Below are 12,789 nucleotides of genomic sequence, written 5' to 3' on the forward strand. Positions count from 1 at the left end.
GGGGGGGGGAAATGCCTGCGCATCTGACCTCCCCCCACAAAAGACATTATACTGTCAAGGTTGTTAGAGTAGTAAGAGGTAATTGATGAGAAATGAGAAAGCTTTCTGTACTGTTGCAACAAGAAGATTAATCTATAAACCTGCTCTGCTTTGTGGCAATTAGCAATGGGGGGTGGTGGGCGCATTTTGTTTTTTATCCTGGTGCCATCAAGTTGGCTCTGACTCATTGCAGCCCTATATGGGCCAGAGTAGAACTGCCCAGAGTAGAATAGGATTTTCAATGGTTGGGTTTTCCCCAGACCCTCCTTCTGAGATTTCTCAGAATGACCTCAAAGCTCTAGCATTTCACATGGCAACCAAGTATCTTAAACCTTTATACCATTCAGAGACTCTATTTTATTCAGTGTTTGGGGCACTGAATACTCAAAACTCACTGCCATCTATTGATTCCCACTAATTGTGACCCTATAGGACTGAGTCTAACTGCCGTTGGGGGTTTCTGAGACTGTAACTTTACACAGTAGTAGTAAACTTCATTTTTCTCAGGTGGAGCAACTGGTGGTTTCAAACTGCTGTCCTTGTGGTTAGCAGGCCAACACATAACCCACTATACTACCAGGAAGAGAGGCTGTTAAGCAAGGGAGATGTCCCTTCAGATCAGTTAACAGTTGCAGATGTAGATTGTGTAAGGTTGAGCACATTTGGTAAAGTAAAGTGCATTCTCTGTGTTTCAGATTTGCAGGGGAAACAAAACAGAGAAACTGAAAGAGTACTTTAGTCTTGGGCTTCAGGACTCTGTCATGAAGGATTTGCAGAGCTTACACAGAAGTTTCAGAAAATCTCAACACTTTAAATTATATGCTTGAATTTTTATTAAAACCTTAAATATAGGGAAAAAATATTTGACTTGAAGTTGATTTCCTTAGAAAGTAACAGAATTATAGTATTCACTTACTGCCCTCTGTATTTCTCACTCCCTGGATTTTGGGCACAGTTGATGACACTTGGCTCCAACTATAATAAGACCCTGAGACCAATTACTTTGAAGTCAATTGTTTTAACAGTCGGTGCAGGGGAAACTATGAAAGCACACTATCTACTGTCTTGAATGTACGAAAGTTAATAACCTACAGATTAAGTTAGTAATGGATTAAATAATGCTGCTTTCATTCTTCTCAACACTGTCCCTTCAGACTTAGTCTGTGAATCATTGTTTTGTTTTTCTCTACCTAGCATGGATGAATTTCGTCCCTTGGCCAATAAGTGAAATGCCATCAGTCACTTTATCATAAGCAGGACCTCATGTCGAGAATAGTACAGTTACAGTCACATAATTTTTACGATACATAGCTTCCTCTCCCCTCCACGTTTGGGCCAGATTGTATCCTGGAAAGTCTTAGGACTGCTTGTGGAGGGCAAGGAGTCATGATCTGGACTTTGCTGCATCTTCTGCGTGTTTCCTCTCTCCCTCTTCCCCTCTGAATTCAGAGTTGTTGCTGTGAGGAGGAGGAAAACACATTTCTTCAGGGCACGTTAATTCAGGACTGTGCCATGGAACCGGCTTGTTGGTGCACTGCTTCTTTCTCTAATTAGGGAACTACAGTATTAGGAGTTCCTTAAAGATGCCCATGTCTTTCTTAATGTCTCCAGTCTATAAGTTTACATTTATTTTCGCCACTCAGTTAATTTTTCCCCCCCACAAACCCAGTGAATCTCCACCGTTCCCTTTCCGACAGTACCATTTACGAAGATTTCAATGGACAAGGCGGCACTCTCTTAGGTATCCCGTCCTGGTGTGAGCTGCTGTCAACTCAGCCCCCTACTTCCGGCAATCTGATTTATAGCTGTAGGAAATACTGCCTAGTCCTGCACTATTCCTAAGATTGGCTCTGAATGTGTGTGCCATGGGGTTTTCAGGGACTGATTTTGGGAAATAGCTCTCTAAGCCTTTTTCATAGTCAACCTCAGTCTGGAATCCTGCTGAATACTGCTTGGTATCTTAGAATCACACAAGCCTCAATTGATGGGAGGATGTTGACTGCACTTGAGATGCATAGGCCAGGAATCAAACCTGCATCTCCCTCATAGAAGATGTGCTAGGCCCAATTGACTAGAGAAACAAATCCAGAGGCATAAATTTAAGAGAGAACTTTATATCAAGAATTAGGCATCAGTAAAAATCCCACCCCAGCCCAGGTCAAGTTCATAAGGTCAAAATTAGACCATAAGTCCAATATTAGCCCTCTTCAGACTCCTGCAGAACATGCAATGATGCCGAATGCAGGAAGATCACAGGCCTGTGGATGGAAAGTCCTGTGGACCCAATGGAAGTGCATGCTCCTCTAGGGCTCTGACTTCCATCCGTGTTCTTCCATGTGACTTGTCAACAGGAAGGTGAAGCAGAGAGATACTAGCTTACCTCTTCTGATGGCAGAATCAAGAGAGAGTTCCCAGGATCTTTATGAGAAGGCCATGACCACAAGGAGGGATCATCAGGCTGTGACCTGATTGACAGGCTAGACTCCACCCCTTCATTCTTTTATCAAATTGAGAGGAAATTGTGTAACTACCATAGAAGCAGCAGTGTGCCCAGGCAGCCTGTTATGGACCTGTCAGAGATATGCATCTTTCCTCTTTTTGAACTATGGAAATGTACTCTCTACGCCTATTCTCTGCCACACTTTCTAACACAAGACCTTTCCACTCTCTCAATGGTTCTCTGGAAATCTTCTTATATAAGAAAGCCACCCACTCTCCTCTTCCATGGCACATAGGATATGGAATTCCTCCTAGTCTCTCTTTTAAAACATTTTCATCCCTTAAGGTGGGAATATCTATTTTTATTCACTCTCTTGGGGTGTTGAGTTTAGTATGTTGGAATATTGACATACTTGGGACATAGTTTTGGGGATTTTAAAAAATCATTTTGTTGTGGGCTTGTACAACTCATCACAATCCAAACATCCATCCATTGTGTAAAGCACATTTCTACATTTGTTGCCATCATCATTCTCAAAACATTTGCTTCCCGCTTGAGCCCTTGGTATCAGCTCCTCATTTTTCCCCTCCCTTCCCCCTCCCCCCTCCCTCATGACCCTTGATAATTTATAAATTATTATTATTTTGTCATATCTTATACTGTTCAATGTCTCCCTTCACCCAGTTTTCTGATGTCCATCCCCCAGGGAGGAGGTTATATGTAGATCCTTGTAATCAGTTCCCCCTGTCTACCCTACCCTCCCTCTACCCTCCCAGTATCACCACTATCAGCACTGGTTCTGAAGGAATCATCTGTCCTGGATTCTCTGTTTCCAGTTCCTATTTGTACCAGTGTACATCCTCTGGTCTAGCCAGATTTGTAAGGTAGAATTGGGATCATGATAGTGGGTGGATAGATGGTGGGGGAGAAGGAAGCATTAAAGAACTAGAGGAAAGTTGTATGTTTCATCATTGCTACACTGCACCCTGACTGGCTCATCTCCTCCCTGCGACCCTTCTGTAAGGATATATCCTGTTGCCTACAGATGGGTCTTGGGTCCCCACTCTGCACTCCCCCTCATTCACAGTGATTTGATTTTTTGTTCTTTGATGCCTGATATCTGATCCCTTTGACACCTCATGATCACACAGGCTGGTGTGCTTCTCCCATGTGGGCTTTGTTGCTTCTGAGCTAGATGGTAGGAGCTGACCTGGGAAAAAGGTTCCATCTCAACATCTGTTAGTCTTTTCATTGCAGTCATCTTCAAGTAATTACTTGAAAAGGGAAATTAGAAATGTTTGAATGTACGCTCCATTCTAAACTTCTTGTGATCATTAGTTGATAAAAACAAATTGATTAGAATTTTTTTATCATTTTATTGGGCCTCATACAATTCATCACAATCCACACATACATCAATTGTGTAAAGCACACTTATACATTTGTTGCCCTCATCATTCTCAAAATTCACTTTCTGCTTGGGTTCCTAGAATTCGCTCCTCATTTTCCTTCCCCCTCCCTCCCTGCTCCCCCCTCCTTCATTAACCCTTAATAATTTATAAGTTATCATTACATCTTACACTGCCCGCCATCTCCCTTCACCCACCCTTCTGTTGCCCATCCCCCAGAGAGGAGGTTATATGTAGATCCTTGTGATAGATTCCCTCTTTCTACCCCACCTTCCCTCCCAGCATCACCACTGCTGGTCCTGAGGGGTTCATCTGTCCTAGATTCCCTGTGTTTCCAGTTCCCATCTGTACCACTGTGCATCCTCTGGTCTAACCAGGTTTGCAAGGTAGAATTGGGATCATGGTAGTTGGGGGGAGGAAGCGTTTAAGAACTAGAGGAAGATTGATTAGAATTTTTAAACTGTGTTCTACGTGTGTGTTTTTTTAATTAAAAAAAATCCCTGTTATTTATTTTTCTGGTTGGCATTAGACATATTTTCAATGTGCTTGTCACAGTGGACATATCTATGTATTTTAAAAAGAACTGTATGAGCCCCCAATAAAATGATTACTAAAAAAACAGAAATGTTTTCAAACCTGAGTGATTGATAGCATTTTCCGTGGAGAAATAGAAATTGACCAAAACACACTCGCTTTAGTATTACACTTCAAAAGTTAACTTCTGACTGCTGGGACTTCTAGGTTCATGTAGGGAACAACCAATCCCTCATCTTTTAAATTCTCAATGGTTACATAGTTAATACAATATTTTCATTTATTTTCAGAAAAGAAAATATTGCAGGGGGTTTTCTTTTTCTTCTATATGATCCAGGTTACTATTTAGGAATAGGATGTTATCAGGTTCTTTTCCATAGAAAGGAGTGGCTGCTTATTCATTTGACTTAATAACCACAACTGAATGGCACCAGATAACATTGAAGTGGCTCATCATTTTGTTGTGTCAATGTTTTATTATTCATTAGAAACAGAACATGTATATTCTTGAGAAACTGTTAATAGACATTTAAATCATGATTATAAATCTTTCCTTGAGGATTCCTGTACTTTCAGATAACATGTGAAAAAGAAGGCATATAAACCTTAAGTTCATTTTATCTCTTATTGTAATCATTTTTGGCAATTAAATAATTGTTGTCTGGATTTTTATGCTCCAGGGTCCCTGCACTGGGAATCAGCAGAGTTTGGCACACAGCAGGCTGTGGGATGCCGTGGTGGGTTTTCTTCATGTCTTTGCACACATGCAAATGAAGCTGTCTCAGGTAAATGACCTGCCTCCCATCCTCTTAACCCACACATTGATGATCTGCAATCACCAACAAACTTAAAGGGGGCTTCTTAGATAATTTCTTTATGCATATTTTACTTGACATTGATATATTTTTATATATAATATGTATATTATATATCTTTACTTGACATTCACATACACACATACACATACTTCATGCAAGCTGAAATATCATACACACATACTTCATGCACACTAAGGATTATTAAAATTTGCCAAAAGAAGGATATTAAGCAATTAAGTGGAATGAAATAATGAAACCATATTGTCCCCAAATATTTTAAAAGTTACAATGCTTCAAATACCTGTTTTCTGATAATTGCTTACTGAAATTTTCATCCCCACTGTAGATCATTGAAAAGGGACTTGTAGCTTGTTAGCATGACTCGTTAAAGGAAAGCAATTTTCTCATAGGTTTGTAAACAAGCAACTCTTCTCAGTAGATGATATTCCCTCATTAATAAGAAATTTAACTTTGTGGAAGTCAAGGGGAAAAATATCCAAAAAGAATATACATATTTTCACAGTGTTTTAGCAATTAATTTGAAAGTGCATATTTAAAACCATCCTGTTTCCTACTGCTGTATTTATTCATTTAATACTAAGAAATGTATGACTAGGCAAATACTTAACATAAAATATGAGTAAGTGTACCTCTGTAATGTCTTGGAGTTTGATTGTATGTCCTGAATGTATGCTCTGTCAGGACATAGGTATGTGCCAGGTGATCAAGTGAAAGACAGAATTTTAGGATTAAAGCTGGAAGACTGATAGTGAAGTCCCCTCTTAGTTTACTCATTTACTTCTCCCTTGCGCTTAGCCAAGCCTTTATTTCCCTTAATCGCATTCTCTCCACCACATGGTGTACTCAACTCTGCCACCTGCCATTTGTATGGAAACATATCTAATTGCTGGGCACTTGAGCCAAATATGTAAAACCCATAATTCTTTCATAAGGCACAGTGATATTTTAGTAAGTTAAAAGAAATCAACAGGAAAAAATCTGTACACTCATAAAAGAATTATCATTAATATGCATTTTGATTGTTTTAACATCTACTGCTACCTGGGAAGTTGTAGACTGAACTAAGGTGGTATCTCTTTGAAGAGAAAAGCTGTTATTCTTTCAGCTTTGGAGGAATTTAGTAACAACACCCAGATGAAAATAAAATGCCTGTTAAAATTTTCAAAAGGCAAAAGGGTATCTGGAATGAAAAGAAATTTTGACAATATGTAAGGTTGTTATATAGAACTAAGTATGTGACATATTTCTAGATATTGGGCATATGTATGTGGCATATCACTGCGGGTTTAAGCATAGTGATTTTTAGTTACAAATGTCTTAGTAGAAAGAAAAAAATTGTGGTGAAAATAATCAAAAGAAAAAATCCATAAAATTTAACATGAGAAATATTAGAGAACTCAATGAAATTGGTAAATAAGGTATAATATTATCATAGGTTATATTTGTATACATTTATTGTTAGATTTATGGAATATGTTTGCTTAGATTAATATAAATTTTGCTCATGAGCAGTATTTTTCCAGACTAAGTTAACTTTTATGTAAGATAAATAATGAGGGAACAAGAACAAAAAGCATCAAAACCGAACAAATCCACGCAAACAAGTCGGTTCCAGTACATAGAGATCCTGTCAGGCATGGTCTAACTGCCCCATAGGGTTTTCACACGGTATGCTCTGGAAGGATACTGCCATAAAGGCTGTTGGAATCTTGTACAGAGTCGCAGTTTTAGAAACCCACAAGGTGCTTCTACTCTGTCCTAAAGGGTTTGAATCCATGTGACCACAGTGAAAGAGCAACTACCTCGCTTTCTTCCATGAAACAGCTGGTGTGTTCAGACCATTGACCTTTTGGTTAGCAGCAAGCACTTCAACTACTGCACCCACAGGTCTTCTTAAAATAAAGAAATAAGTGGCAGACTAGAGACTTGAACCTTGGAGCCTCAGATTAAAACACAAAGCCTATTCAAATGAAAGAAATAATATTTCAGATGAGCAAAGCCCCTAATTGTTGCCCCCATTAGAGAACTCCACCCTTGCTTTAATGCTTCTGTGTTCTTTTCATATATGTTTAAGTCATCCTTACAGGAAATTTATGATTTAACATCCAAAGTAGGGACTCTACTTCTGAAGTCTTGCTATCATAAACTGTACACTTGGGCTTAGTCGTCTTCTTTTCATAATATAATACTTTAGGTACAGTATCAGTTTTTATGTGATGAAAAAGAAATGCTATTCTTCTTGCTTGGTTTTCTCAGCTCATTTCAATTGCATTATGTTGATCTTTTCAGGATTCCAGCCAGATTGAGCTATTAAAAGAACTAATGGATCTCCAGAAGGATATGGTGGTTATGTTGCTGTCCATGTTAGAAGGTAATTTTGACTTATATTTGCAATTTGTTTTGATACTTTTATTTTAAGGGTCATTGTGTGCTTGCTTTTGGAATCAGAATGCTGTAATGAATGATGAAAAGCACTAGGAAGTGACAGCTACCTGGCATTAATTTCTTACTTTATTACTCTCTTCACATCGAAGGATTTAAAAAAAAAAGAAAATCCTGACTATCTATCTTAGTACATCTCTTACCAAATGGAAGCAGTAAGACTTTTCATTTCACGGTGATATGCTAAAATAAGCTTTTCAGATAACATGTAAAGAAGATTTTTGTGTATATGCATGCACATACATATCTTTAATTGATACAAGTTGTAGCCAGTTGGATAAATTCTGAGTATGTAAATAGCTGTTTTTGAGATCACACATTGTAACTCCCATGAGTTTCTTAAAGATTTCGAGGGAAGCAGGGCTGGAAGCAGGGCCTTAGTCTCTCAGGCAGCTGGCAGTGCGGGGTTGCAGGCTTGTAACCCTGGCTTTCCCATTCCCTTGCAGTGTGACTTTTGGACAAGATAGGTCTTCATTGTCCTCTTCTGTGAAATAGAGTTAACAATAGAAGTACATAAAGGACTTATGTGTACATTCAATAAAATCATGTATCAAAGATCAAATAACCAAGGAATTACTGTTATTTTGTTGCATAGTATGTTAGACGGGATTCTCTAAAGAAACAAAACCAGAGTGCTAGTAATTTTATGTATATTTATATAGATAGATATATAACATAAGAAATAAACAGTTAATTAATCTTTGAAGCAGTATAAATGGTTCAGTGCAACTCACTCCCATGAGACAGCTGTGAGACACTGGCAGTCCTTCAAGTCTTGAGGCCCACCAGGTAGTAGTCCTCTGTAGAGCAATCCAGGCTATCCGGCCACAGGCAGCAAACAGCAAGGCAGGTAGGTCACCAACAGTCAGCCAGATGATAGGGTCCGACAGTCCCCATCTCAAGATGTATATATTCCAATAGTGTGGCGAACCAGGTCTTGAAGGAACCTCAAATTATAGTGACACAGTCCATGGGTTAGGTGTCCCACAGGTAGTGTAGCTTGCAAATTGAGGCACAGAACAAGCAAGGCAGTCACACACTAGTCCAGTTGTCAAAGAACAAGAGACAAGAAAGGTAAGGTTCCCCGGGCCATTTATCTCTCTGTGCTTCAATTAATCCCACATGTGTTCATTGGACATGTTGGCACATTAGACGTTAATTATCTCAATCCACCCCTTGCCAGCTTGGCACCTGTACAAAATTCTTTAGCCATATATAATTTCAGACATTAATGAAATCACATTTATATTTAACATCAAACATCTATCATACATATAAATGAAAACACACTGAGTCCAATTGTATCTGATATATCCTACATGAACAAAGGAAAGATATGCAATAAGCACATATAAAGAAAATACACTGACAATAGAAAAACCTCACTTTTGCAATTGATCACGTGGTTATAACTGATAGGTAGAATTACCTTCTACTACCCTTTCTGTATTACCTTTGCCCTCGGCAAGCACCTCAGCTGGCTGTGGTATTTTTTGCCTGGTGGGGCGACCCAGACCTTCATTCCTGAGGGGTCTGGGTCATTATACATCCTGTCAGAATTGGGTTGCTATAACTTACCATTTACTTTAATCACAGGGTATGGTAGCATTAAGAATCAGCCTATGGGATCTCCTGGATTCCAGACATATTCTTCTTTACCTCCACTATGTAACACCAGTCCAATTTCTCCTTGGTAATCAGGATCAATCACACCACTTGGTACAGTGACACCCTTCCTGACCTGTTGATCCAAAGGCATGAGAAGCCCAAAGTGGCCAGGGGGTTCAGTGGAATCCATGTTGTGTTTCCAGGTGGGGGAGTTCCTTCCTTCGGGACCAGGACCTCCAGGCCTGAAGCACATAGGGCTGCTAGGACAAGACGCAAAAATGCTGCAAGTGGATCACGAGGAGTAATAGTGAGTGATGCCACTCCAGCTTCCACCCCTTGTTTCCTGGACATATGAATTCTGGCTATTAGAGACACAGTACCGGATATTGGCTCTGTTTTACATTTTCCTAGGCAATGGCACTTCTAATGGTGTCCACTTGGCCTTTCCTACCATGTTACTCCTTATTCCACATTTCAGGGATCCAATATGGGGGTTCTGCCAGTTACTAAGTATGTCTATTCAAATGATGCATTCAGGAACTGGGGAAATAGCCACAGGATGGGTTCAGGGGCCCACTGGACCCACAGTGAGGCATACCCAAGCTAAAACTCCATTGATAACTTGACCTCCATATGCTCCCACTCTGACTGGAAGTCCTTTGAAACACCTTGGGTCTTCTGGAACTAGTGTCAGTTCAGAGCCAGTGTCCAGCAATCTCCCAAAAGTCTGATTATTTCCTTTTCCCCAATGAACAGTCACTCTTGTGAAAGGCCGTGGTCCCTTTGGGGAAGGCTAGAAGAAAGACTAACAGTATAGACCTTCGGTGATGTAGCAGGGTCCTCCTTCAAAGGAACCCAGCCTCCCCCTCATTCAAGGGGTTGTGGGTCTGTAAATTGGCTCAGGTCTGGGAATTGATTGAGCCATTGTGACTGCCTATTGTCCTGTTCGCCTGATCTACCATTCTTCCGCCTGTATAGATCACGTAAATATTTATTAGGTTTCCCCTATATTTCACTCCTAGGGACACTTTGGCCAAGTAGTCAATGCCATAATTCCACACGAGACAGGTTGCTTTGATTACTACAGAAACCTTGTTTTCTACTATAACCACGCCCACACTGTCTCTGCTGATTCAGTGCTGACACTTGCCCTCTACCACCACAGGGACCAACCAGACCCATTGTGGGCAAATCTTCGCTTAGGGCAGTGCCCACTGTTAATCCTGGTGCACATAAAATAGCAATTACAGGAGTCTTAAGAGATGCTGGGCCCCATTTCACAACCTTGTTCCTTATGGTTATGGTGAAGGGTATGTCCTCAGGACACTCCCTTTTTGGGTCTATGAGATTATCCTGATAGATCCATCCCAACATACCAGTTTCTCTAAGCTTTTGGATGCCTTCCTCTACAGTGTACCAAGATAGGTCAGGTACTTCAAGTTGGTCTAAGTTAGGCCATCTGGCAGTCCATGCTTCAGTGAACCAACCAAAGAAAGAATTAGATTCTCCCAGCCTCTCTCGCTGAGACATTGAAAGAAGAATCTGTGCTTAAGGGTCCCAAATCCAGAAACTCAAACTGGTCTGATGTTACATTTCTTGCACCAGGATCCCACATCCTCAGTAACCATTCCTAGGGTTATTCCCCAGGCTTCTGCTTGTACGTATTCGAAAACTCAAGCAGATCTTTGTGAGTATAGGCTGCTTCTTGGGTAACCATCTCAACCTCACCTTTAGGAACTTTCTGAGCCTTAATTTTAGTTACAGGTCTAGAGGAAATAATGGGTGATGAGGGTGTTTCCTGGGTGCTCTCAGCAACATCTCGTAAGGCATCTACCTCAGGCAATGCTATAGATGCAGCCCCACCTGTCATCTGAGGCTGAATAGTTCAGCTAATCTGCTTAGGTGTGGGTTGTTTTATTGATAGTGGATTAATACCCTCAACTGGGAGGAGTGAATCCATTGATTGGGGTGGGTCAATTGCCTCTAGGGGCTCAATAGCCTCCTCTTCTGGGTCATCAGCCTATATGTTCCCATCCCACGTTTCAGGGTCCCAGCTTTTCCCAATCAGTGCCCTCACTTTGGTATCAGACCCTGTTCTAGATGTGCAGTTCAGCTGACATTGTAATTCAGCTACTCGCATAATGAGACTCTGGACCTGGTTTTCGGCAATGTTAGCTCTATTACTAGCGGAGAGAAGGCTCTCCTTTGTATCTTAGCGGAAGCTTTCAAATCTGTTAGTCAGCACCGGAGGTGTGCTTCTGAGGCTCTGAGACCATCCCTGTCCTTAATCACACTGTCCACTGTAAATAGGACCAATCAACCAGCTTCCCTATACTTGTCATCCTGACAAAACTACTGGAAAATATCAAACATGCGATCACCCAGGGCCTCTCCTTTACCCAGCACCTCATCTATCGGTGGTGCGACTGTGGGTATTAGCTTGGCTATTTCACACCATGGATTAGTAAGCATTTATTGTGCCAACATGGCCAATAAACACCTAGTCTTTTTTTTTTTAATCCTTGTGTTCTCCCTCTCTCTTTCTCTCTGTTTCTTTCCGTCTATTTCTTAGACTGTCATGCATTGCTTCCTTCCACTTCATTAACAGCATTTGTTGGTATATCATATCTAGGATTTCACAGATACAGTATTTGCTTAAAATGTATAACTAGAAGCAGTAGTAATCGCTTCATATACGCCCACCAACCCCAAGAACTGTTTAACATAATCAATCCCAAATCAAATTGTAATCTAAGTAGTAACAGTACCTTAAAATGAACTGCTTGTAAATGTGGTGAAGAAAGCTGATGGTGCCCGGCTATCAAAAAGTATAGCATCTGGGGTCTTAAAGGCTTGAAGGTAATCAAGCGGCCATCAAGCTCAGAAGCAACAAAGCCCACATGGAAAAAGCACACCAGCCTATGCAACCACGAGGTGTCGAAGGGATCAGGTGTAAGGCATCATCAGAACAAAAAATCTTACCATAGTGAATGATGGGGGGAGTGTGGAGTGGAGATCCAAAGCCCATTAGTAGGCCACTGGAGATCCCCTTGCAGAGGGGTCTCGGGGAGGAGATGAGCCAGTCAGGGTGCGATGTGATGTAACAATGATGAGAAATACAACCTTCCTCTAGTTCCTAAAGGTTTCCTCCCCACTCCCACTACCATGACTCGAATTCTATCTTGCAAGACTGGCTAGACCAGAGGAGGTACACTGGTACAGATGGGAACTGAAAATACAGGGAATCCAGGATGGATGAGCCCTATAGGACCAGTGGTGTGAGTGGCAAAACAGGGAGGGTAAAGGGAGAATGGGTAGGAAAGAGGGAACCGATTACATGGAACTGTGTGTGACCTCCTCCCTGGGGGACAGACAACCGAAAAGTGGATGAAGGGAGACGTTGGACAGGGCAAGATATGACAAAATACCAATTTATAAACTATCAAGGGCTCATGTGGGAGGGGGGAGCGGGGAGGGA

At 41.0% G+C, this 12,789-nt stretch overlaps 1 protein-coding gene across 1 annotated transcript in view; it reads left to right on the plus strand.

Moving 5' to 3' along the window:
• RYR2 (ryanodine receptor 2) overlaps positions 1 to 12,789 on the plus strand; it is an 805,653-nt gene that overhangs the window by 738,130 nt on the left and 54,734 nt on the right. Inside the window, exons 89-90 of the mRNA XM_045294222.1 lie at positions 5,103 to 5,207; positions 7,551 to 7,632. Of these exons, the coding sequence (XP_045150157.1) occupies positions 5,103 to 5,207; positions 7,551 to 7,632 (187 nt within the window). The remainder of the gene's footprint in view (positions 1 to 5,102; positions 5,208 to 7,550; positions 7,633 to 12,789) is intronic.

Source organism: Echinops telfairi, unplaced genomic scaffold (assembly GCF_000313985.2).
Source record: "Echinops telfairi isolate 266 unplaced genomic scaffold, ASM31398v2 ScPeMD7_3509;HRSCAF=4178, whole genome shotgun sequence".
Classification (NCBI taxonomy): domain Eukaryota; kingdom Metazoa; phylum Chordata; class Mammalia; order Afrosoricida; family Tenrecidae; genus Echinops; species Echinops telfairi.